Consider the following 26,258-nt stretch of genomic DNA (forward strand, 5'->3'; position numbering starts at 1 on the left):
GAGGGTAGTAGCTGACTCTGTAAAGTGAACTGGTAGAGAGGGTAGTAGCTGACTCTTTGAACCGGTAGAGAGGGTAGTAGCTGACTCTGTAAAGTGAACTGGTAGAGAGGGTAGTAGCTGACTCTGTAAAGTGAACTGGTAGAGAGGGTAGTAGCTGACTCTTTGAACCGGTAGAGAGGGTAGTAGCTGACTCTGTAAAGTGAACTGGTAGAGAGGGTAGTAGCTGACTCTGTAAAGTGAACTGGCTGACTCTGTAGAACTGGTAGAGGGTAGTAGCTGACTCTTTGAACCGGTAGAGAGGGTAGTAGCTGACTCTGTAAAGTGAACTGGTAGAGAGGGTAGTAGCTGACTCTGTAAAGTGAACTGGTAGAGAGGGTAGTAGCTGACTCTGTAAAGTGAACTGGTAGAGAGGGTAGTAGCTGACTCTTTGAACCGGTAGAGAGGGTAGTAGCTGACTCTGTAAAGTGAACTGGTAGAGAGGGTAGTAGCTGACTCTGTAAAGTGAACTGGTAGAGAGGGTAGTAGCTGACTTTGTAAAGTGAACTGGTAGAGAGGGTAGTAGCTGACTCTGTAAAGTGAACCGGTAGAGAGGGTAGTAGCTGACTCTTTGAACCGGTAGAGAGGGTAGTAGCTGACTCTGTAAAGTGAACTGGTAGAGAGGGTAGTAGCTGACTCTGTAAAGTGAACTGGTAGAGAGGGTAGTAGCTGACTCTGTAAAGTGAACTGGTAGAGAGGGTAGTAGCTGACTCTGTAAAGTGAACCGGTAGAGAGGGTAGTAGCTGACTCTGTAAAGTGAACTGGTAGAGAGGGTAGTAGCTGACTCTGTAAAGTGAACTGGTAGAGAGGGTAGTAGCTGACTCTGTAAAGTGAACCGGTAGAGAGGGTAGTAGCTGACTCTGTAAAGTGAACTGGTAGAGAGGGTAGTAGCTGACTCTGTAACTGGTAAGAGGGTGAGCTGACTCTGTAAAGTGAACTGGTAGAGGGGTAGTAGCTGACTCTGTAAAGTGAACTGGTAGAGAGGGTAGTAGCTGACTCTGTAAAGTGAACTGGTAGAGAGGGTGGTAGCTGACTCTGTAAAGTGAACTGGTAGAGAGGGTAGTAGCTGACTCTGTAAAGTGAACCGGTAGAGAGGGTGGTAGCTGACTCTGTAAAGTGAACTGGTAGAGAGGGTAGTAGCTGACTCTTTGAACTGGTAGAGAGGGTAGTAGCTGACTCTGTAAAGTGAACTGGTAGAGAGGGTAGTAGCTGACTCTGTAAAGTGAACCGGTAGAGAGGGTAGTAGCTGACTCTGTAAAGTGAACCGGTAGAGAGGGTAGTAGCTGACTCTGTAAAGTGAACTGGTAGAGAGGGTAGTAGCTGACTCTGTAAAGTGAACCGGTAGAGAGGGTGGTAGCTGACTCTTTGAACCGGTAGAGAGGGTAGTAGCTGACTCTGTAAAGTGAACTGGTAGAGAGGGTAGTAGCTGACTCTTTGAACCGGTAGAGAGGGTAGTAGCTGACTCTGTAAAGTGAACTGGTAGAGAGGGTGGTAGCTGACTCTGTAAAGTGAACTGGTAGAGAGGGTGGTAGCTGACTCTGTAAAGTGAACTGGTAGAGAGGGTAGTTGCTAAATCTTCCACTCAGTACTTTTCTTCTCCAGTAGTGATTTATGATTGAAAGGGGTCCTAGGACTTTTGGCTCAGGCACAGAAGTCTAACCCCAGACAGACAGGCAACCACAAAATGTGAATATTCTGACACTGTGTCCTAGGGAATTAGGGACTGGGAGCAGCCCCTACACACACGCATGCACACGCACACACGCCTGCACACAAACACACAGTCACACATACACACACGTGTGTGCCTGCTTGCATGCGTGTGTGTGTCTGTGTGTGTGTATGTGAGCATGAGGTGATAATCAACAGCGTGGCGTAAGGAGGACTCATCCCCTGTTGTTACACACACCGTCCGAATATGATGCACACACTACCGCCACAGGGCCAGCAGGCAGGGACTCCCAATTTGGTCAAGAGCCTTTTAACTTACCACCCCCTCCCTCCCTCCCTATCCCTCCAAACCTCCCCACCTCTGTCATTTCCTCAAACTCTTCATTCAACTGTCGTCGTTTACCTTTGAACAGCCACCTCCCCTGGGGTTTTACTTTCTGTCACTGGGGAGAAGAGAGAGAGCGGAGAGAGGGAGAGAGAGAGAGAGAGAGAGAGAGAGAGAGAGAGAGAGAGAGAGACAGAGAGACAGAGAGACAGAGGGAGAGGGAGAGAGAGAGGGAGAGAGAGAGAGAGAGAGAGAGGAGAGAGAGAGAGAGAGAGAGAGAGAGAGAGGGAGAGAGGGAGCTAAGGCCAGGGGCTTTGCTGGCTGCCATTGTCGCTGTCTGTCAGGAGAAGCACTGGGGAGAAAGCGAGAGAGAGGGAAGAGAGAGGAAAAGTTCCTGCTGAGTTAAAGTAGTCCACAGGACCGCGTGTACAGTATTCAACAGCTTCCCTAGGCTATCAGTCGGCCATCGCAAGGGCGAGAGAGAGGGAGAGGGAGAGGGAGAGAGAGAGAGGGAGAGAGAGAGAGAGGGAGAGAGAGAGGGAGAGAGTTACACCAAAGGATTTTTTTATTTATAGCCCCTCCAACGGCAACAGTCAGTAACAACTTTTCTGAGGAGTGTGTGTGGTTGGTTAGTGGAGATAAAGGACTAGTTAGTGATTTTGTTTGGCCATGCAACAGGCCTGGGATAAGGCTCTCTTTGAGGCTCACATCGAAGGTGTCAAGAACGGCCAAACTGGTGAAATGTCGGGGAAAAGCCAAGGAGGATATATGGGAACCAAGACGTCCAACGAACACTTCCAGAGGTAAGGGAAATATTGCTGCAAATATACGCACATATACGCACGTATGCTATGTGCCATAGACAGGCTATGGGAAGACATATATATATATATATATATATATATATATATATATATGTCATATTAAATACATGCCATGACTGTTATCCCAAAGGTATGTATGAAAATGAATTAGTTCCAAGGGGGATTTAGGAGGAATATATCAATTAATAAATGTCTCCTTAGCGGCATTGAGGGAATTCCAACTTCCGAGGAATAGGGATGTTGACGGAAGATTTGGCAGGCTGGTATTCATGAATATATCTTTCTCTAACTAGCTATGGATGATGGAATTCAAACTTCTGAACAACAGTTCCAAGGAATACTGTAGTCGGATGGTGGAAGATGAGTGGTAGGGTATATACGTTTCAGAAAGGCTGTGGAAAGAGGAAAAAAACACTTCCCAAAACTCCTCAATGTCATCCCTGTGAGTAAGATGGATGAGGTGGAAGGGGTGGGCTCAATGGCCTACAATAAACAGTCATTTATTTCACTGTGGCTCACTAGTGTTCATTCTCCCGGCGGAGTAGCACGGTCTCAAACAGAGTTTTACAGGCAGTCCTACCATGGAAACAGTCAGGAAGAGAGAAAACCGAGAATATTAGAACAAAGATCTGTCTCACTCCGCCTCAAACACACGCACCATATATGTTTATAACAGACAGTAAGGTCTTATATTGAAACACAAGCTGTACTGTGCTCAAAGTAAAGTAGGCAGGACGTACTAAAGGCAAAACTGAAAATAGTAGATTGACGTTTTAATTTTGTTGAAATTAAAATACATTTGCTCGTCATAGTTATATAGAACTTTAGTATGTTGAATAATGTATTAGTCGTTTCTCCTTATATTTGTGTTTCCTAAAACATTCCCTTTGTTTTGATGTTATTATACTTTTATTTGTTAGTTTTTTAGTATTTCTTCTTTAGAGAATATTAGCACAAAATTCCATTGGGTTAGACTGAAACCCGTGCTTATATGAGTTGAGGAACTTTAGAAGTAAATGAGTGTTAAATCTTCCTCTTAAATAATGAATACATCATTGTTTTAGTTAAATAAATAAGCAATAAATAAGCAATAAACAGCCCAAGAGATTCTACAGACGCCAGTGAAAACCCTGACTTTCTAAATGAACGTGAGCTAAATACGAGACCTTTCATTAACAACTTGTATCAACCCTAATATATGAGAAGTTGGATGGAGACCTTGTGACAACAACTTTATTGTTATTTATATAACTATAACGTTATGGAATATTCTGTTCTCAATATAGTGTAGAATAAATCAAATATATTTGTTTTTAAGAGAAATCACAAATACAATGTTTACCACTTTTCTTATAGCCTTTAGCTTCTCCTAGGCCAAATGAACTTGCCATTCAAACACATTACACAAGTTGTAGTAAATACATATTTGATTTATTTCACTAGTTTAAAATACTACAATATGTATTATCGATAATGAAGAGATGAATTGGGTTTATTGAAGACTATCTCATTCTATGAAAAGTAAACTGACAATTTAATCTAATCCCCCTACAGTGAAGTTAGATATCCACTTCATTTTATTATAATGTCCCATCTTATGCTTACATTGTCAGTAGAACAAATGCCATAGCAACAATAAATCATTATTTGATATCAGGTTCAACATTTAACTTTGTAATCTTATGTAAAATAATAATATGTAATAAATAATCTTATATGTACAATGCAATCAATTGCCTTTGGTGTCTTCTTCAAAAAGTACATTTGATACAATATTACAGTAACGACACATACGGAATTTCCCAAACCATGATTATTTTCAGGTGTGTAAAGTTTACCAGCGTGAATTTCCTAAACCATGATTATTTTCAGGTGTGTAAAATTTACCAGCGTGAATTTCCTAAACCATGATTATTTTCAGGTGTGTAAAATTTACCAGCGTGAATTTCCTAAACCATGATTATTTTCAGGTGTGTAAAATTTACCAGCGTGAATTTCCTAAACCATGATTATTTTCAGGTGTGTAAAGTTTACCAGCGTGAATTTCCTAAACCATGATTATTTTCAGGTGTGTAAAGTTTACCAGCGCGAATTTCCTAAACCATGATTATTTTCAGGTGTGTAACGTTTACCAGTGTAATATAACTGATTATCTATCTTGTATTATGCAACCTTACATGTTGAAAAGAAACAGGTATTATCTTATTTGCTAATCATTGACATATTTTCCACTGATTAAATATAATTTTGTGAATGTATATTAAGAAAGCTGTAATTATTGACTGTATTCAAATTTAATTCAACATAGGTGTAAATACTTATGCAAGGGTAGTTTATACTGGATTTAGTCTGGTTTATAATAGATTATCAATGTTAACTTCTCAATGTTGACTCTTATATAACATTGACTTTCAGTGTTAACTTTTACAATAATAAAGTCAGCCTTTGTTTTTGCTACTACTTGTAATAATAAAGTTGGCCCAACTGTTTACTGGCGTGAAGCCGCTGTACTGTCCATGTCTTTGTACACCTAGTGTACATGAAAAAGTGTACAAGCAGTATTTTAGTGCACTAATATGTACAATTTGACCATAGAAAACCCCACATTTGACCATGTAAACCAGTGAGCCATTGTAAAGTATGCTGTTTGAAGGAGGAAAATGTCACAGTTTAAAGGGACTTTATGGGGACTTATCATGATGAAGTAACTAGAAAAGGGGAGAGATCATAAGGAACATGTCAGATTACATGTCTCGCGGCTTAAAATATATAAGAAGTCATTCGGTATAAAAGTCGTGAGAGAAACGATCTGCTCGATCAAGACAAGCGAATGCAGCACGGCACGGCACTGCACGGCACGGCACGGCACGGGTTCTTGATGTCTGTTTCTAAATCACTTTTTAAATGTCCTTTTACTAACAAATGTACATTTATTACCGTTACTGCAACCAAAATCTATATTTTTTAGAATTATAGCCCAGTGAAACAGCACAGGTAGGCGATTTTTCTTGACGCTTCGATGTTTGATCGTCGTCACAGAATATAATATGAGTCTATGAACTAGGCCTTATGTGTTTGAGATTGAGACAGTAAATAGTAGAGTAAATATGTGCAATTTACACCCCTGTTTTACAAGCCCTCTGAGTAACGATAAGGAAACGAGTAAGGATTTGACTGGGGATGGAACGGAAAAGAGTTAAATGTGTGTGTTAGTGTGTGTGCACACCCGTGTGTGTTTGTGTGTGCATTTGCGCACGTGTATGCACGCGTGTGTGTGCAGAGAGGCGTAGGTTCAAGCGGCCATGTTTGTGTGTTGCTGAGCTAGAAAGTGAAATGTTAGAGCAGTCCTTATATGGCTTGCCTGCCCACTCATTCTATTTTAAAACAGCAACAATTTCTATATATGCAGACCCCTCACCTGACACACAACATGGTTTATAGCCGTCCATCAATTAGAAGAACATAGAATGATTAACCTCTCTACACATGATTTATAGCCTACTCACCAGTCCTAACTAATAATACACATTCATTTTGGGTCACAGTACACTTAAAGGGAAAGTTCAGGCTGTTACAAATGTAGACATTTGTAGTCTCTCCTTGACCATAAACTGCTTTAAAGATGAGAAAACAAAAATGTACATTTGAAATTTGGTTGAACTATCCATTTCTTGAAATGTGTGTAATTACATGTAACTACATAGGAACCACTTTAGTAGCTAATTCAATAAAAACATGACCTCAACCAGTGAATTGTAAATAAATCATTGTTTCATGTAGAGAACCTGCTTTAACTGTGGACAGATGTGGAGATAACTGATTATTCGGATTATAGATCAAATGTCTTTTGTTAAAAGGAGAAGTCTTCAGTCGCGGTCTTTGTCCCCCAAAAAATACTCCATTAATTTGTTGGATTTATCTGGAGAAATGTGTCTAGGTATAGACACTGATGGAATTACTTTTACACATCAATATACGCTACTTGTTTGTATAAAGTTAAGCAGTAGACCCTTATGTGCTCTCTCTCTCTCACTACTCTTTGTTGAGTCAGTTAAGTTTTGATGTAACCTAGTCTCAGCCCAGCTTTAGAGCACCTGTCACGCCTGTGTGAGTTATACTTTTACAGGACACAGGTTTTCTATCTTAGCGTAGTGGGAATACCAGTTCCTGAGGCATCTTAACATATGTTAAGGCTTCACACAAGTAACCATATCATAACATAGCCCAGTACTGTAGTTTATGTACTATACATTACTACTACCGCAGGTTCTATACATTACTACTACCGCAGGTTCTATACATTACTACTACCGCAGGTTCTATACATTACGGCAATACCAGGCAGTTCCTCTCTTAGCTGTTCCTGAACCAGGAACCAGGAACCACATGTTAAGGTTTTACACCCAACTAGCCATAACATAGTACAGTAGGGAAGTTTATCTATCGCCTTACACAGTGCTTCATTTATACCTCTGTCTTACACACTCTCCCCTTTCTCTCTCTCTCCCCCTTTCTCTCTCTCTCCCCTTTCTCACTCTCTCTCTTTCTCTCATCCCTCTCTTTCCCCAGCTGTGTGCTTTATATCACCCTGCCCAGTTTGTCAGAGAAGGGGAAGTTGCCTCTAACCCCTCTTCTTAGGCAGCACTGATTAGCGCCCCAGACACCATTCAAGGCCCACAACTCATCTGCAGCCTGAAGTGCAGGGCTGTTTTTTTCTGCCATTTAGTAATCTCTATATCTCTTTCACTCTCACTTCCCCCCCTCTCTCTCATCTGCAGCCCCTACAGAAAGCCTGCCTCCTCAGTGAATGTTCCTCTGAGGCTGTAGAACATTTTATTGTTGTGGACGTTGTTGTTTTCTTTCTATTCTTCTCTAGCTGTTGTTATTGTTGTTATGAATGTTGTTGTTGTTTAGCTATTCTTCTCTAGCTGTTGTTATTGTTGTTATGGATGTTGTTGTTTTCTTTCTATTCTTCTCTAGCTGTTGTTATTGTTATGGATGTTGTTGTTGTTGTTTTCTTTCTATTCTTCTCTAGCTGTTGTTGTTATGGATGTTGTTGTTGTTTATCTATTCTTCTCTAGCTGTTGTTATTTTTATGGATGTTGTTGTTTTCCATTCTTCTCTTGTTGTGATGACTCCTATTGCAGACACAGTATGTCCATACTGTAGTAGGACTTATGGTTTAGCCTAGCGAGGGGATATCTGTCCATACTGTAGTAGGACTTCAGGACTAATGGTTTAGCCTAGCGAGAGGGATATCTGTCCATACTGTAGTAGGACTTATGGTTTAGCCTAACGAGGGGATATCTGTCCATACTGTAGTAGGACTTATGGTTAAGCCTAGCGAGGGGATAGCTGTCCATACTGTAGTAGGACTTATGGTTTAGCCTAGCGAGGGGATAGCTGTCCGTACTGTAGTAGGACTTCAGGACTAATGGTTTAGCCTAGCGAGGGGATAGCTGTCCATACTGTAGTAGGACTTATGGTTTAGCCTAGCGAGGGGATAGCTGTCCGTACTGTAGTAGGACTTCAGGACTAATGGTTTAGCCTAGCGAGGGGATAGCTGTCCATACTGTAGTAGGACTTATGGTTTAGCCTAGCGAGGGGATAGCTGTCCGTACTGTAGTAGGACTTATGGTTTAACCTAACAAGGGGATATCTGTCCATACTGTAGTAGGACTTATGGTTTAGCCTAGCGAGGGGATAGCTGTCCATACTGTAGTAGGACTTATGGTTTAGCCTAGCGAGGGGATATCTGTCCCTACTGTAGTATGACTTATGGTTTAGCCTAGCGAGGGGATAGCTGTCCATACTGTAGTAGGACTTATGGTTTAGCCTAGCGAGGGGATAGCTGTCCATACTGTAGTAGGACTTATGGTTTAGCCTAGCGAGGGGATAGCTGTCCATACTGTAGTAGGACTTATGGTTTAGCTGTCCATAACTTATGGTTTAGGGGATATCTGTCCATACTGTAGTATGACTTATGGTTTAGCCTAGCGAGGGGATAGCTGTCCATACTGTAGTAGGACTTATGGTTTAGCCTAGCGAGGGGATAGCTGTCCATACTGTAGTAGGACTTATGGTTTAGCCTAGCGAGGGGATATCTGTCCATACTGTAGTAGGACTTATGGTTTAGCCCATAGCGGTTTAGGGGGGATAGCTGTCCATACTGTAGTAGGACTTATGGTTTAGCCTAGCGAGGGGATAGCTGTCCATACTGTAGTAGGACTTATGGTTTAGCCTAGCGAGGGGATAGCTGTTCATACTGTAGTAGGACTTATGGTTTAGCCTAACGAGGGGATAGCTGTCCATACTGTAGTAGGACTTATGGTTTAGCCTAACGAGGGGATAGCTGTCCATACTGTAGTAGGACTTATGGTTTAGCCTAGCGAGGGGATAGTTGTTCATACTGTAGTAGGACTTATGGTTTAGCCTAACGAGGGGATAGCTGTTCATACTGTAGTAGGACTTATGGTTTAGCCTAACGAGGGGATATCTGTCTCCAAAGAATAACTGTAAACATTTTTATTTCTCTGTTAAAGGTTCATAGTGCTGTTAATGCACTCTTAGAAGAAACGGTGCTTTCTAGAACCTTAAAGGGTATTTCGACTGTCCTCGTAGGAGAACCTTTTGAAGAACCGTTTTTGGTTCCAGGTAAAACCCTTTTGGTTCCAAGTAGAACACTTTTGTGTACAACCCAAAAGGGTTGTACCTGGAACTAAAAAGGGTTGTACCGTAAAGCAGTCTCTTAAAATTTGGAATCAGTTCCGTTTAGCCTTTAACCTCTGAGGCTTTTCTCTATCAGGTCCAATCAATCAGAACATTTGATTTCCTCCATCTTTGAATGATGGGGCTTTTGGCATTTGGCACTCACTAGGCCTCTCCTCGCTAGCCCAATTATTCTTTGATGATACATTTGCCTCTTTTTCTCAGCTGCAGGAAAAGTTCAATCTCCCCCAATCCCACTTTTTCCGCTATCTCCAGACTAGAAACGTTGTCAGGGCTAACACACCTGGATTTCCCAATAGGCCTGCGAATACAGCTATAGAGAGCATCTTGGGGCTGAACAAGCTTCCTAGGGGCGCAATTTCAGATGTATATGCAATCATTCATGACTTACAGAACCCTTCTTTGGTACCTTTAAAGACTCGATGGGAAAAGGATTTGGGGGAGGAACTTGGGGAGGACGCCTGGGAATCTGTGCTGCACAGGGTGCACTCGTCCTCTTTTAGCACTAGACACATCCTCATTCAATTCAAGGTGGTTCACCGTATCCACTGGTCGGGGGCCAAACTTGGAAGAATATTCTCTGATTTTGATCCTACCTGTGTGAGATGTAGAGTGGAACCAGCCACACTGTTGCATATGTTTTGGGGCTGTCATAAACTGTCAGGTTTCTGGGAATTAATATTTAAATGTTTCTCTGATATATATGACACTGTTATAGATCCGTCTCCCCTTACAGCCCTTTTTGGAGTACTGCCCATAGGTACCCCCCTATCAAGAATCCAGTCGGACACTGTTGCTTATACAACTCTTTTAGCTAGACGGCTAATACTACAGAACTGGAAGATGGCAGCTCCCCCATCTTATAAATATTGGGTGAGGGATGTGTTGTGCTCTCTGAAACTAGAAAAAATCTATTTCAATTCACGTGGGAACCCCAAACTGTTTAATGAGGCTTGGGCTCCATTCCGGTCTTACTTTAAACAGTCCATCCTCTGATGGCATTCCAATTAATACTAAAATAAGTCTGACTTAAGGGTTGGAGGAGCCTCTCTCTGTGTTTTTGCTGGAGGGGGCATTAAGGTCCATGTGCTTATTGATTGTGATCCGCAGATGCCTTGTTCATCTTGCTCGGGCAGAGACTGAAGTGTGAGCTTGTTTTTCCCAGTTATTTTGACACTTGGTTCACGCCTACATGAATAATCATTTTATTTTTTTATTTTAAAGCATTGTAAAAAAAAAACCTGTCCAGTGGATGGTCGGTCTGTGGCCATGACTCTCTGTGAGTGGTTGCATTTCTCCACCCTTATCCCTTGACTGTTTACAGGAACAATGGTGAGGTGTTTGCTCTGTCCCTGTTACTATAGATTGCCCTTTAACCTCTGTAGCCTTCTGCCTGGTGTGTTTAACTTGTCTAAAGTATGGGATCTTTAAAGATATTTTTTATTTGTTTTTTATTTGTATTTTTATTTCTAGTTGATTTTATTTATATTCTAGTCTTGTCTATGTGTATTATTTATATGTGTGTGTGTGTGTATGTTGTCTTGTCTGTGTGTGTGTGTGTGTGTGTGTGTGTGTGTGTGTGTGTGTGTGTGTGTGTGTGTGTGTGTGTGTGTGTGTGTGTGTGTGTGTGTGTGTGTGTGTGTGTGTGTGTGTGTAAAACTTAATAAACAGAGTTTAAAAAAAAGAAAGAAAAAGGGTTGTACCAAGAACCAGAAATGGTTCTGTTATGGGGACAGCCGAAGAACCCTTTTGGAACCAGAGTGTAGCATGCAGGATATGGTCCTGGGGTGTGGCTGATGACAGGTAAAGACCTGTGGAAAACATGGAGAACATGTTCTGAAAGCCACGATGGTGTAGAGGACAATAGCTCACCATTGATGCTGGTGATCCCGCTGAAGGTCTCAGGAAGACAAATGGTTGAAGGTGCGACATTCATGTTCTCTTGCAAAAAGCACTCGACTACATTAATATGCTATTACAGCATGTTATTACAACATTGTTACCATAGTAGTTATATTGTTATTACACAAGTATTTGAACAAAATAATACAATAATCATAAACACCATAAGGACCATGAATGTTAAATGCTGCAGTAAAGTGCTATAAAGTGAAGTAAAGTGCTAGAGTTGATGAGAAAGAAGGTGTCAGTAGTTCTGTCACACTGACCAGACAGATAGGGGGACATTAACCAAAGCTCTCTAATGTGTTTTCCCAGGTCCGGCACGGCATAGTACCCCCTGCCAGGCAATAATAATGTCAGCCTTGACATTAATTAGTGGCTAGATGATTGAGTAGTGGCTAGATGAACAGCTCTGGGATAGTAGACTAACAGTAGGGGGACATCAAGTTGAAATAGCATTACCCCACTTTGTATTTGTTTATTCAGGGAAAGGCAGGTTTATTTGTATTTTTATTTACATAACCTTTATTTAACTAGGCAAGTCAGTTAAGAACAAATTCTTATTTACAATGACGGCTAACCCCGGCTAAACCCGGACGACAGGTGGCTTGTCCTAATCCTCGTGCCTCTGTGAAAATAAACAGTTTACCGAGTCAAGCCGGGGCATGGCAGTAAGGAGAGCGATATAAAAACAATACTCCGTGTGGCTGTTGCTTCTTATAAAATGGATTTAGAAAATACCATTAGAAGGACGTTAGCAACATTAGCATGACACGCTAACTGCCTTGGTGCCAGGGGACAGATCTTATTTGCTCTGCCCAACCACAGTAGGCCACAGTAGGCCACAGCTGCAACACACAGAGACCACCGACTAAGGCCTATTTGTAGATAGGTGATTTTATTCTATCATGGTCCCAGATCTGTTTGTCCAGTCTTGCCCATTCCTATGGTCAGCTGGCAGGCACAAACTGATCTGGATAGGGATCATTTAATTCCTCCCTTGCTACAGAAGTTGTGTATTTGGAGCAACACCTCCTCCTCTTCCCCCTCTTCCCTCACCTTCCTCCTTCTTCCTCTCCACCTCCCATTTAACCCTGGACCCTGAGCATGTGTTCATTGCTGTGTTGACACCTGGCAGCAACTGGGCTAATCTGTATGATAAATGTCTGACAGGTCCGTGGCACTAAGAAAGCAGCACAGAGCTCTTTGACCAGGATGCTTCAGTTAGTGCTCTTGACCTGACTCACTACCATGTGATTTCACAAAAATGTGTTTAGAGCAGGTTGTGTTTGAATAGTGTTGTGGGCACCAGGCATTAGGAAACTTTTATCAAGGGGAAATGAACAGATATTGGAAAGCTAGAAGGTTAGGTGGCAGACAGGTGAGTCAGTGCTCCTAACTCCTGACTCGAATACCACATGGTCATATTTACAGATTGATGTTGCTTCAACAGCTTTTTTAGAAAAGTAATGTCAAGCGAAAATATGTTGATATCGGAAAGGTAGGCTTACCCAGGTCAACCTTTCTAATGTTTGCATAGTGTCACCCAGTGGAATTAGGAGAAGGTGCCCGGCTGTGAGGTTGAGGTTTCTGAGGTCTTTGACACCTGTCTGACGATCTACTGTGTTGTTTCACAAAGTCTTTCTTCCTTTAGAGAAATAAGAAACTGATATTGAAAAGGAAGGTACTCAGATATTTTGGTTGATAGTTGATACATGTGGAAGACCAAAGTCAGCTTCTCTCTTTTGTTCAAACGAAACCCTCAAATCTAGCAAGTGTGCCTGCGTCTGTAAAAGAACATCTGTGCTTCTCAGGAATCTTTGTCACATCAGATAAATCATTGTAACTTAAGTTACAAAACTGTATGATTTGATTGGTTAAGTACAAGGTATGTGATGTCATAGAAACGTTGCAAAGTCACAAAATATCAGTGTTCAGAAGAATTAAGGCTGGTGATCCCAATCTAGCAGGGATCTCTCTCACAGGTGCTTGTGCCCAATTATTGATGCCTTACTCAGTTTCCCTATCAAAATCCTTCTAGCTGTACTATAGGACTGAAAGAGCCTTAAAGCAGCCAGATTAAACATAACCATTAATTACACCATTGATCATATATTCTCCTATGGATACTGTTTGTGACCCCTATGACACCAGAGCTACCCTACAAGGCACAGATGTAGGATCGTAATTTGATCACCCTTCTGTTGCTGAGAATTCTACTGCACAGCAGTAAATGCAAACCTGTAGTGTATTTGAGGTTTAAAAAGGCTTCTAAAGTTTTTAATTTCAGACTTGATTTTCCTCTTATGAAAAGTCTACAAAAAATGTCCATGAATTATAATCCACATAATAATTCACATTTCCTGTTATTGCAGGATTATTTCCCTGCTGTAGCAAACGGCCTCCTACATCCGTAGACATCAGAGATTAAGAGAGATTTTTGTTGGATATGAAAGAGTTTTTTTCCCCTTTACGGCTTCAAGAGAATTTGTGGCCTGGTCCCAAAACTGTTTGTGCTGTTGCCAATGATCAGAGGAGTTGACAAAAGACACCACAAAATGATCTGCGACCAGGCTAGGAAATCCAGAGCATTTTTATCGAAAGCATCTTATGAACAGGAGGGCTGAATAATGACCCAATGGTAAAACGAAATCAGAGTAGAGGTGTGGAGTGTGTCGATTTAACAGTACTAAGCATCTGGAACTTTGTTCAGAACGAGAGGATTTTAAGGGGTTTAAACGCCTGTTTGATAACTCAAGTTTGACAGGCGAGAGTTTAGCCGACTTTAGATAAGCGCTCAATGAAAGATTGTCCCTCGGCTTGTTGTTTCTTACACAGCCAAGAGCTTTTCACACACAGAGGTGGGAATCAGAGAGATATACTGTATTCATTTCCACAGATCATCACATTTTCAGCCTTTGTTGTGGAAGGCTCCTCTCTGGGAATTCTATTCCTTTACTACTACAGATATACAGTGGACATTTAGTGCAATTTGCAGCTGGAAATCTAACTAAATAGCCTATCTCCTTTAAAGTACTCATTTAAGGTATTAGATCATATGTCACCATAATGGGCCCATTTACTGGTAGGTCTTTGTCTTGTACTGTAATTTAGAAGGCCAATCTGGCAACATGTAAACGTCCCAGTCAGTGTGAAACAGTATCTAAAATTAAAGAGCTGTTCATGTAGATCACACTAGGAATGGTCATGGTGAATGTGGGACAGGCTGTCAACTTTATAGAAAATCATACATAGCCTTTATTTGACTGTGAAAAGACGCAGTGTACCATGGGTAACATATAACACGTGGTAACACGGAAAACACGTGGACTCTTTATATAAGAGTTTTACATTCAGAGTGTACGTGTGCGTGTGTGTGTGTGTGTGTGTGTGTGTGTGTGTGTGTGTGTGTGTGTGTGTGTGCGTGCGTGCGTGCGTGCGTGCGTGCGTGCGTGCGTGCGTGCGTGCGTGCGTGCGTGCGTGTGTGGACAATCCATTAATCCATGGTTTATATCAGAGGTCGTCAGGTTGCGTAGGCACATCAAAAAAGAAAGGGTTTCTATCGACTGAGCATGTCACCAAAATTCATTTGGTTATTATTAGTGACAACGAGATCAGGGCTTCAACGAAGTAATGCCTATTGACTTGCTCTCTCTCCGTCTCTCTCTCTCTCTCTCTCTGTCTCTCTCAGTGTCTCTCTCTCCGTGTCTCTCTCTCCGTCTCTCTCTCTCTCTCTCCGTCTCTCTCTCTCTCCGTCTCTCTCTCTGTCTTCCTCTCTCTCTCCGTCTCTCGCTGCCTTCTCTTCCTCAAATACGTACCAACCACCAGACCTGGGTTCAAACATTAGCCTTCCTGGAGTGCCAGATGGGCAGGGTTAACACTTTTGTGACTACTCTATTGATTGCAACAGGCAAGATCAATCAAGCACAGACAATGTATTTGAAAGGATTTCAAAATAGTATTTGAACCCAGGTCTGCACCCAACCACGTGTGTGAAATGCTGAGGACATCCCTGTGTGTTCCAATGTAGAGAATGTACTGTATGCATGTTGCTGCCCAGGTCTACCCAATGGGGGTCCTACTAGCAGGGGTTAGCCTAACAGGATAGCCTGTTTAAAAGAAGATAATAACCACCCTGTATGAAGTCCAGAGCCATGCTGTGCGTGTGTGTGTACGCGTGTGTGTTTGTGTGCGCGTGCATGCACGTCTGTGTGTGAGTGTGTGCGCATGCGTCTGTTTGTGTGTGAACAGCTGAGGGACTGGTAGAGTGTGCAGCACGTGTGCTCACCCCAAAGGCATCCCTCTGCTTTCATCTACATGGGAACAGAATACAGGAAATCAAATATAAACCCTCACACATTTCACAATGGCAGCAGGCTAATGCTAGCAGGCTAATACTTCAACTAGTTGTTCATTGACGAATGTGAACTGCAGGACTGGAAGTGGGGTGCAGACACAAGTCCTACACACTTCTTTCTTCTACACGTATTTGATTGGTCTGCTCAAATGGGTCAAATTCCCATTCGTGGCAACAGTTTGGACTGTATAGTGAACATGTAGGTCTATAGCTGGAATAAACAGCCATAGCTGACTTCAGGAAGCTGGTCAAAATAATGTGCAAAACATCATATCATGTTAATGTAAATGCAGTCCCCCTCTACATACGAATATTAATAGCAGCCCATTCTAATTTAGTTACATCATCTTAGATGTCCTTACCGTGTTTAGGCTACCTCCTTTAGATGGACCTACCCCCTGAGAGCTTCCATTGGTGGGGGTAGTGTTTCTCACAGTGTGAGAGCCCAGAGCAGAATATAGCCTGGCCCCGCGCTCATCTGGCACACGCTATTACTTATAATGACTGTGTGTTATTGTCTAGCGCTAACCCCCTGTTAATACCACATTCTATTTTCAAAAACAGCCGCGTTAGAGAAGCCAATGGGGAGGCAGATGAAACTGGATATCTCACACTTGACAATGCAGACATAACACCTTTGAGTCAACGTTACAGTGTTTTAGTGTTTCAAAGTTGTGCTGTTAGTAGATTACGTAACAAAAGAGGTTTTGTGTTTTGAAGATGACAGAATTAAGGATTCAATTGTATCACGGTCAGAGCCGTGGTGTGGTGCCCTCATCCTCTCTGCTATCTAAAGCCACCCCTGCTGGCAGCGACACTGGGTTCAGACTTCTTGGCCGTGTAGAAGATTACTGAGGAGGGTGCGTGGATGTTTAGACTCCATGGGGAGCTAAAGACGGCGTGTTAATGAGCTGGTTAATTATTAGTAATCCACCAGAAAAATGACAGACTCATACTCCTGACGTCAATAGATGTCTAGATTTACGTCTCTAGATTCTAGATGTATGTCTCTAGATTCGAGATGTACGTCTCTAGATTCTAGATGGACGTAATGTCATAATTTGATATTAGCCTGTCGTGTGTGTGTGTGTGTGTGTGTGTGTGTGTGTGTGTGGGCGGGCGGGCGTGTGTGAGCAAGTATGGCTTCTATAAGCTACCCTCGTGCCTTGATATGGTAGATAAAATGTCCTGTGGATCAGGTATAGCTTTATTGAATGTTTAAACTATACGCAACCTCATAACTGTATGAAGCAGTGTTATTAAGATCTGGGATGCTTTCAGTGATGGCGTTATGTGTTTTGAGTTGGGGTTCCTTCCTCCTCTGAAGGTTCTGGAATGCCCCAACCCAATAAATGCAAGCTGTAAGATGACCCAGCCCTTAAATGTACCTTCCTGTGGCCGAAAAGCAGTTTTGACCCCTTGAGATTTTTGACAGATTAGGCTACCTCAACAAAGCAGACAGACATGTTTAAATAAAGTCCTTCCTGTCCTTTGATTATCTTGTTCATATTTCATCATGTTTCAGTACAATTACATGACTTTCTTCTCTTTTAATACACATATACATATACAAATACATGCCACGTTATGTTTGAGGAAAGATGAAGGCTGATACAATACTGGTATTTGACCAGAGGCTAACAGGGCAACGTGTGATGGTCAAACTACAAGGTTAACGGCTATAACAACAGTTCAGATGTAAGTGTAGAACCCAAAGGGCTGAAAGGTTTACAGTTATACCTTGAATATTCAAGTTACAGTTCTACCCTGAAGATGAACGTTACAGTTCTACCCTGAAGATGAACGTTACAGTTCTACCCTGAATATTCAAGTTACAGTTCTACCCTGAAGATGAACGTTACAGTTCTACCCTGAAGATGAACGTTACAGTTCTACCCTGAAGATGAACATTACAGTTCTACCCTGAAGATGAACGTTACAGTTCTACCCTGAAGATGAACGTTACAGTTCTACCCTGAAGATGAACGTTACAGTTCTACCCTGAAGATGAACGTTACAGTTCTACCCTGAAGATGAAAGTTACAGTTCTACCCTGAAGATGAACGTTACAGTTCTAACCTGAAGATGAAAGTTACAGTTCTACCCTGAAGATGAACGTTACAGTTCTACCGTAAATATTAAAGTTACAGTTCTACCCTGAAGATGAACGTTACAGTTCTACCCTGAAGATGAACGTTACAGTTCTACCCTGAAGATGAACGTTACAGTTCTACCCTGAAGATGAACGTTACAGTTCTAACCTGAAGATGAACGTTACAGTTCTACCCTGAAGATGAAAGTTACAGTTCTACCCTGAAGATGAACGTTACAGTTCTAACCTGAAGATGAACGTTACAGTTCTACCCTGAAGATGAAAGTTACAGTTCTAACCTGAAGATGAAAGTTACAGTTCTACCCTGAAGATGAACGTTACAGTTCTACCCTGAAGATTCAAGATTCAAGTTGTATTAGTCGTATGTACAGGATACACTTTGTATAAATCGTCCAACGAAATCGTCCAAAGAAATCCTTACATGCAGGTTCCTTCTCGACAATGCAACAACAGTAATAAATAATAAAAGATAAGAATAGGATATAGTTATAGGTAACATTAGGGTTATAGGTAACATGATGGTAACATTAGGGTTATAGGTAACATTAGGCATTTCAGGTAAAATAACAACTCAACTCAAAGCTAACTAGCTAAATTGCCATAAATGTTTAATGCTTTTCGACCTCTTCTACCGAAGTCGATGCCTCTCCTTGTTCGGGCGGTTCTCGGCCATCGACGTCACCGGTCTTCTAGCGATCATTGATCTATGTTTAATTTTCCATTGGTTTTGTCTGGTTTTCTTACACACCTGGTTCCAATCCCATTCATGAATTGTGTATTTAACCCTCTGTTTCCCATCATGTCCTGTCAGAGGTTGTTTATTATGTTCATGTTTTATGGATTGGTGTGCGACGGGTTTGCTGTAGGGGGACAAAATAAATGTATGCCCGATGACGCACGCTCGCAGCCGGTTTGGGTTCCGTGTTAGGGTTATAGGTAACATTATGGTAACATTAGGGTTTAGGTAACATTATGGTAACATTAGGGTTTTAGGTAACATTATGGTAACATTAGGGTTTTAGGTAACATTATGGTAACATTAGGGTTATAGGTAACATTATGGTAACATTAGGGTTTTAGGTAACATTATAGTAACATTAGGGTTATAGGTAACATTATAGTAACATTAGGGTTATAGGTAACATTATGGTAACATTAGGGTTATAGGTAACATTATGGTAACATTAGGGTTATAGGTAACATTATGGTAACATTAGGGTTATAGGTAACATTATGGTAACATTAGGGTTATAGGTAACATTATGGTAACATTAGGGTTATAGGTAACATTATGGTAACATTAGGGTTAGAGGTAACATTATGGTAACATTAGGGTTAGAGGTAACATTATGGTAACATTAGGGTTATAGGTAACATTATGGTAACATTATGGTAACATTAGGGTTATCGGTAACATTATGGTAACACTAGGGTTATAGGTAACATTATGGTAACATTAGGGTTATAGGTAACATTATAGTAACATTAGGGTTATAGGTAACATTATGGTAACATTAGGGTTATAGGTAACATTATGGTAACATTAGAGTTATAGGTAACATTATGGTAACATTAGGGTTATAGGTAACATTATGGTAACATTAGGGTTATAGGTAACATTATGGTAACATTAGGGTTATAGGTAACATTATGGTAACATTAGGGTTATAGGTAACATTATGGTAACATTAGGGTTATAGGTAACATTATGGTAACATTAGGGTTATAGGTAACATTATGGTAACATTAGAGTTATAGGTAACATTATGGTAACATTAGGGTTATAGGTAACATTATAGTAACAGGTAACATTAGGGTTATAGGTAACATTATGGTAACATTAGGGTTATAGGTAACATTATGGTAACATTAGGGTTATAGGTAACATTATAGTAACAGGTAACATTAGGGTTATATGTAACATTATGGTAACATTAGGGTTAGAGGTAACATTATGGTAACACTAGGGTTATGGGTAACATTATGGTAACATTAGGGTTATAGGTAACATTATGGTAACATTAGGGTTATAGGTAACATTATGGTAACAGGTAACATTAGGGTTATAGATGACATTGGGGTAACATTAGGGTTATAAGTGAGTGAGTGAGTGAGTGAGTGAGTGAGTGAGTGAGTGAGTGAGTGAGTGAGAGTGAGAGAGAGAGAGAGAGAGAGAAAATCATCCCATGTTCTCTCAGTCTACTCTTCTCTGGCTTCAGTCCCACAACTGGGAACCAACATGGGATTTCTCCCAAAGGAGTTGGTATGGAGGATGGGAATTAAGTGGGGAAAGCCAGGTGGCAACAGAAACATTCCTGCTGTCCAATGGACGCTGAGGGTTGGGAAAACCGGCTCCGGCACAGCTTCGGAGAGAGAGAGAGATAGAGACCCACAAAACACCTGGTGGTGTGTAAGCGATATCGAAAATTCACATGTGGAGCCTGATCACGAGGGGAAAGTGGGTGGAAGGGAGGGAGGGAGGGAGGGAGGGAGGAAGGGAGGGAGGGTGGAATGGGGGAGGGGTAAAACGGAGGAGTGTGTAGAGCATTCCTATGGCCTAGCCTTTGAAAACTAGTGAAATCAGAGAGCCCTGTATGACACGACCATCGCCCTGTCAGCAGACCAATATGCCTGTCGCTCAGTGTCAATGGAGAGAGAATGAGAGGGGGAGGACAATGGCAGGAGATAGGGGAGGAGGGGAAGGGTCTGTATAGCAAGTGCTGTGTGTCTCTCTGAAGAACCACATGCAGTAAGTGTGTTTGACAACTTGGTGATCATGTAATCACGTTGGTAACCATGGAATGAAGTTGATCATCATTGTGTTCATTGGACAGGGAGGTGTCATTTCTGAGCCATGTCAGTTTGTGTTTTGTATTTTGGATCGTAGGTGGGTAAGTGTCTCTGGCGATGGGTCCAGATGCTTAATGTTTGAAAGTAGTCCCTGTAGCCTACATGTATCCCATCTACCCAGACCTATGTCTCCCAGGGAGGTGCTGATGCTTAATGTTTGAAAGTAGTCCCTGTAGCCTACATGTCCCTGTAGCCTACATGTATCCCATCTACCCAGACCTATGTCTCCCAGGGAGGTGCTGATGCATAATGTTTGAAAGTAGTCCATCTACCCAGACCTATGTCTCCCAGGGAGGTGCTGATGCATAATGTTTGAATCTAGACCTAGTCCCTGCTGAGCCTACATGTATCCCATCTACCCAGACCTATGTCTCCCAGGGAGGTGCTGATGCATAATGTTTGAAAGTAGTCCCTGTAGCCTACATGTATCCCATCTACCCAGACCTATGTCTCCCAGGGAGGTGCTGATGCTTAATGTTTGAAAGTAGTCCCTGTAGCCTACATGTATCCCATCTACCCAGACCTATGTCTCCCAGGGAGGTGCTGATGCATAATGTTTGAAAGTAGTCCCTGTAGCCTACATGTATCCCATCTACCCAGACCTATGTCTCCCAGGGAGGTGCTGATGCATAATGTTTGAAAGTAGTCCCTGTAGCCTACATGTATCCCATCTACCCAGACCTATGTCTCCCAGGGAGGTGCTGATGCATACCTAAGCACATTTACTGCATGTTTTTACCTGACACCAATGACACCAGTGACAGTGATTTGTGACGTATTAAGCTACACCAACGACACACTACAAGGAGATCGGTTGGGGCCTGAATAATGTCTAATGTCTGGGCCTATAGACAGCCTGTCCCAGACCCAGACCCGGGTTCAAATACGTTCAGTGTTTGCTTTAGCTTGCCTGGATGCTGGGTTTCCACTTTTCTTCACTTTTGTACTTTTTCTGCTATTGGGTCCATTGTGGCAGGCAAGCTCAATCGAGAACAGCTGAAGTATTTGAAATGGTTTCGAATAGTATTTGAACCCAGGTCCGGCCTGTCTGAGTATAACACCAGATGGGATGTGTATAAATGATCTGTCACACCAACACCCCCCGAATCCTCCCCCTCACCCCCCGAATCCTCCCCCCTCACCCCCTGTCCCCTCCACTGTGCGCCTGATCAGATTGGCCAGCAGGTGTGTTAGAAGGGGGGGGGTAATAGAAAATGTTACACCTCACCATTTGGTTATTTTAGATATGATACCCACCACCGCATCATAAATGAACAATGTGTGCTATTCGCCACAGAACTCTCCCCGGAGTGTCATAAGACCCGTCTCGGCCAATGAGGTACGTGCGGGTGGTGCTCAGCCAATGGGGGTTGAGCGAGGATCAAGGCCCCGGTGACGTTTTGTGGGACTTGTTGACAGTTGAAAACAGGTCACCATTCGTCTTGTGCCAAGGTGTCTAACGGCCAACACCTACTGTGCATTATGTTAAATAAATAAGAAGGGTTTAGCATGGCAATACTAATATTCTGTAATCCGCTCATTTCGGCACTCGGGGGACTCTAATTCTACTGCTGATAGGCGATATAATTCATCTTTTGAAAAATAACTCTTACTATCAAGAAGAAATACAGTACATTTAGTTTGGCTTGGCTGCTTTGACAGGACATCTTAGAGCCTCACAAAACAGGGTTAGATAAACGTAACAAACAGAAAAATCTATTTTTAATTTGATTTATGATACCTTTCTGTTTCTTATTGCCAGCAGATGTTAAATCCATGTAGAATCAAAGCTCGTGGATTTCAGTGAATGTTACAGCATATTCATGGAGCATTAGATGAGTTCATGAGAAGAGGAGGCCTTGCATGGAGGTCTACGTGAACCAGTTATACTGTAGTCCGTATTCTCACACAGAGCATTAGATGAGTTCATGAGAAGAGGAGGCCTTGCATGGAGGTCTACGTGAACCAGTTATACTGGAGTCCGTATTCTCACACAGAGCATTAGATGAGTTCATGAGAAGAGGAGGCCTTGCATGGAGGTCTACGTGAACCAGTTATACCAGAGCATTAGATACTGGAGAGTTATACTGGAGTCCGTATTCTCACACAGAGCATTAGATGAGTTCATGAGAAGAGGAGGCCTTGCATGGAGGTCTACGTGAACCAGTTATACTGGCATTCTCACACAGAGCATTAGATGAGTTCATGAGAAGAGGAGGCCTTGCATGGAGGTCTACGTGAACCAGTTATACTGGAGTCCGTATTCTCACACAGAGCATTAGATGAGTTCATGAGAAGAGGAGGCCTTGCATGGAGGTCTACGTGAACCAGTTATACTGGAGTCCGTATTCTCACACAGAGGAAACCACAGGAGTAGAATTAGAACAATTAGGATCACATGGGAGGAACTAGCTGCTAAAGATAAAGCTGCTACCGTATATCAAGAGAGAGAGAGAGAGGGGTGAGAGAGAGGGTGAGAGAGAGAGAGGGAGAGAGAGGGGGGGGGGAGAGAGAGGGGGAGAGAGAGAGAGAGGGCGTGAGAGAGAGAGAGTTCTCTTTTGTTTATTATCGATTTCACTTTCTTTGGCAATGTAAACATATGTTTCCCATGCCAATAAAGCCCCTTAAATTGATTTGAAATTGAATTGAGAGCGAGAGAGAGAGAGAGAGAGAATAATCATCCCATGTCCTCTCAGTCTCCCCCCTCTCTGGCTTCAGTCCCTTTTTGACACCTGATTCAACACAAATGGGAACCAACATGGGATTTCTCCCAAAGGAGCTGGGATGAAAGATGGAAAGGAAATGGGACAAGCCCGAGTGGTAACAGAAACATTCACGCTGTCCAATGGATACTGAGGGTCGGGAAAATTGACTCTGGCCCAGCTCCGGAAATCTGACTCCGGCTGGTCAGCCTGTCACCGGCACCGGCCAGGCCCTAGCCGTATTATCTTTCCATGTAATCAGAGGCTTGGCCAAACTCTCCTCCCCTGCTCTACACCATATTAGCTATTTAATTAATGGCCCACACATGGATTTTGTTTTCACAGAAACCATAAACGGAAGTCATTTCACTGTGGAACAGTTGCATTTGTGATTTTTCAGTCTATCTAAGTGGGTGCAGATGTGACATACTGTTAGACCCAGAGCCATAAACACTCTATATACAAATTAGTGGATTCAGCTATTTCAGCCACACCGTTGCTGACAGTTGTATAAAATTGAGCACACAGCCATGCAATCTCCATAGGAAAACATTGGTAGTAGAATGGCCTTACTGAAGAGCTCAGTGACTTTCATCATGGCACCGCCACCTTTCCAACAAGTCCTTTTGTCAAATTTCTACCCTGCTAGAGCTGCTACGGTCAACTGTAAGTGCTGTTATAGGAAACATCCAGGAGCAACAACGGCTCAGCTGTGAAGTGGTAGGCCACACAAGCTCACAGAAGGGGACCGCCGAGTGCTGAAGCGTTGTCCTTGGTTGCAACACTCCCTACTGAGTTCCAAACTGCCTCTGGAAGCAACGTCAGCACAAGATCTGTTTGTTGGGAGCTTCATGAAATGGGTTTCCATGGCCGACCATCTGCACACAAGTCTAACATCATTATGCGCAATAACAAGCGTTGGCTAGAGTGATGTAATGGTCGCCGCCATTGGCCTTTGAATCAGTGGAAATGCATTCTCTGGTGTGATGAATCACGCTTCACCATCTGATAGTCGGACGGACGAGTCGGGCTGGGCCCCTTAGTTCCAGTGAAGGGAAATCTTAACGCTTCAGCATACAATAACATTCTAGACTATTATGTGCTTCCAATGTTTTGGCAACAGTTTGGAGAAGGCCCTTTCCTGTTTCAGCATAACAATGCCCCCTTGCACAAAACGAGGTCCATGTAGAAATGGTTTGTAGAAATCCGTGTGGAAGAACTAGACTGGTCTATCCAGAGCCCTGACCTCAACCCCATCGAACACTTTTGGGATGAATTGGAACGCAGACTGCGAGCCAGGCCTAATCGCCTTACATCAGTGCCAAAACTCACTAGTGCTCTTGTGGCTGAATGGAAGCAAGTCCCCGCAGCAATGTTCCAACATCTAGTGGAAAGCCTTCACAGAAGAGTGGAGGCTGTTATAGCAGCAAAGGGGGACCAACTCCTTATTAATGCCCATGATTTTGGAATAAGATGTTTGACAGGCAGGTGTCCACATACTTTTGGTCATGTAGTGAATATAGAGAGTTAAGACATTGAGGTTTCTGCATTATGGTGGATTTACCTGACGCTACATTCCATGGCAGCCATGTTAGCTCCACATGGGCAATATTGACCAATAGCAGTTCACAGAATTTTCTACATTTTAAACAATGCTATGTACAATAGTTCAAATTCTCGTCATGAATGGATAAATAGAATGCTCAAAGGCGCTAACATGGCGTCCATTCTAAAAGTTGGCCCAGCTCTCTGGTTAGTTCTATTCACCACCCCATTACACTTTGGGTGTTTAAATCCCACAACTTTTTAACACATGAATCATCATTAGTCATGACCGGAACACGTGAAGACGATAAATATAATATGATTGCTCATACAGTTAATTACATACATTATTATTTCCCCTGACATGGAGACATTTCTAATCAAATGTTGCTTTCTTCCTCTTCACGGGAGGTTATTAATAACTGAGCCCCTGCAAGTCCCTGGATGTGCCTACACTACCTTCAAACTATTCATTAAGTCAGACGTTGACGATTGTTCCTGATTTTTCCTCCCGTTGGCGAGAGTTTGATCACGGCAGGTGCAAAGTCAAGTGCAAATAACACTTGATATTTTTGTGGCTTCATTAATGTCTTTAAATATGTCTTAATTTCATTTATTTATTTAATGTGTACCGTTTGAAATAGCATGCGTGGGTCTGGAAACGGCAGATAGCTGGTGTGGAACAGTGTTAGAGACCTGAGTCTCTAGTGACTCATATGACAGGTTGGTTGGTGGGTCTGAGTGAGTCACGACTGACCGTCTATACTCCTACACCTTGCATAACACACACACACACACACCACGCTCGGATACGCACGCAGGCACACACACACACAAACCGCACACACATTTTGGTACTACTGACTGACCGTCTATACTCCTACACTTTGCATAACACACACACACACTCCACACAACACACACACACACACACACACACACACACACACTTAGGTACTACAATGTTAACTCACTGACCGTCTATACTCCTACACTTTGCATAACACACACACACCACACACGCACGCACACACACACACACCACACAACACACATGCACACACCACACGCTCTCGCACACACACGCAGGCACACACACACACAAACCATAGGATACCTTCATTACAGAACATACAGTATGACATCATGAATCATTCTCAGCTTAGACCAACTGCTCTGCAACCGGTGGTGTCACTGTGCGTCC

General features: G+C 42.4%; 1 protein-coding gene across 1 annotated transcript in view; it reads left to right on the forward strand.

Moving 5' to 3' along the window:
• Window positions 1–2,302: 2,302 nt before the first annotated feature.
• rbm20 (RNA binding motif protein 20) overlaps window positions 2,303–26,258 on the forward strand; it is a 73,321-nt gene continuing 49,365 nt past the window's right edge. The window contains 1 exon segment of the mRNA XM_065001357.1: window positions 2,303–2,835. Coding sequence (XP_064857429.1) covers window positions 2,702–2,835 — 134 coding nt within the window. The 5' untranslated portion in view covers window positions 2,303–2,701.

The sequence above is a fragment of the Oncorhynchus nerka genome, linkage group LG15 (genome assembly GCF_034236695.1).
Source record: "Oncorhynchus nerka isolate Pitt River linkage group LG15, Oner_Uvic_2.0, whole genome shotgun sequence".
Taxonomy (NCBI): Eukaryota; Metazoa; Chordata; class Actinopteri; order Salmoniformes; family Salmonidae; genus Oncorhynchus; species Oncorhynchus nerka.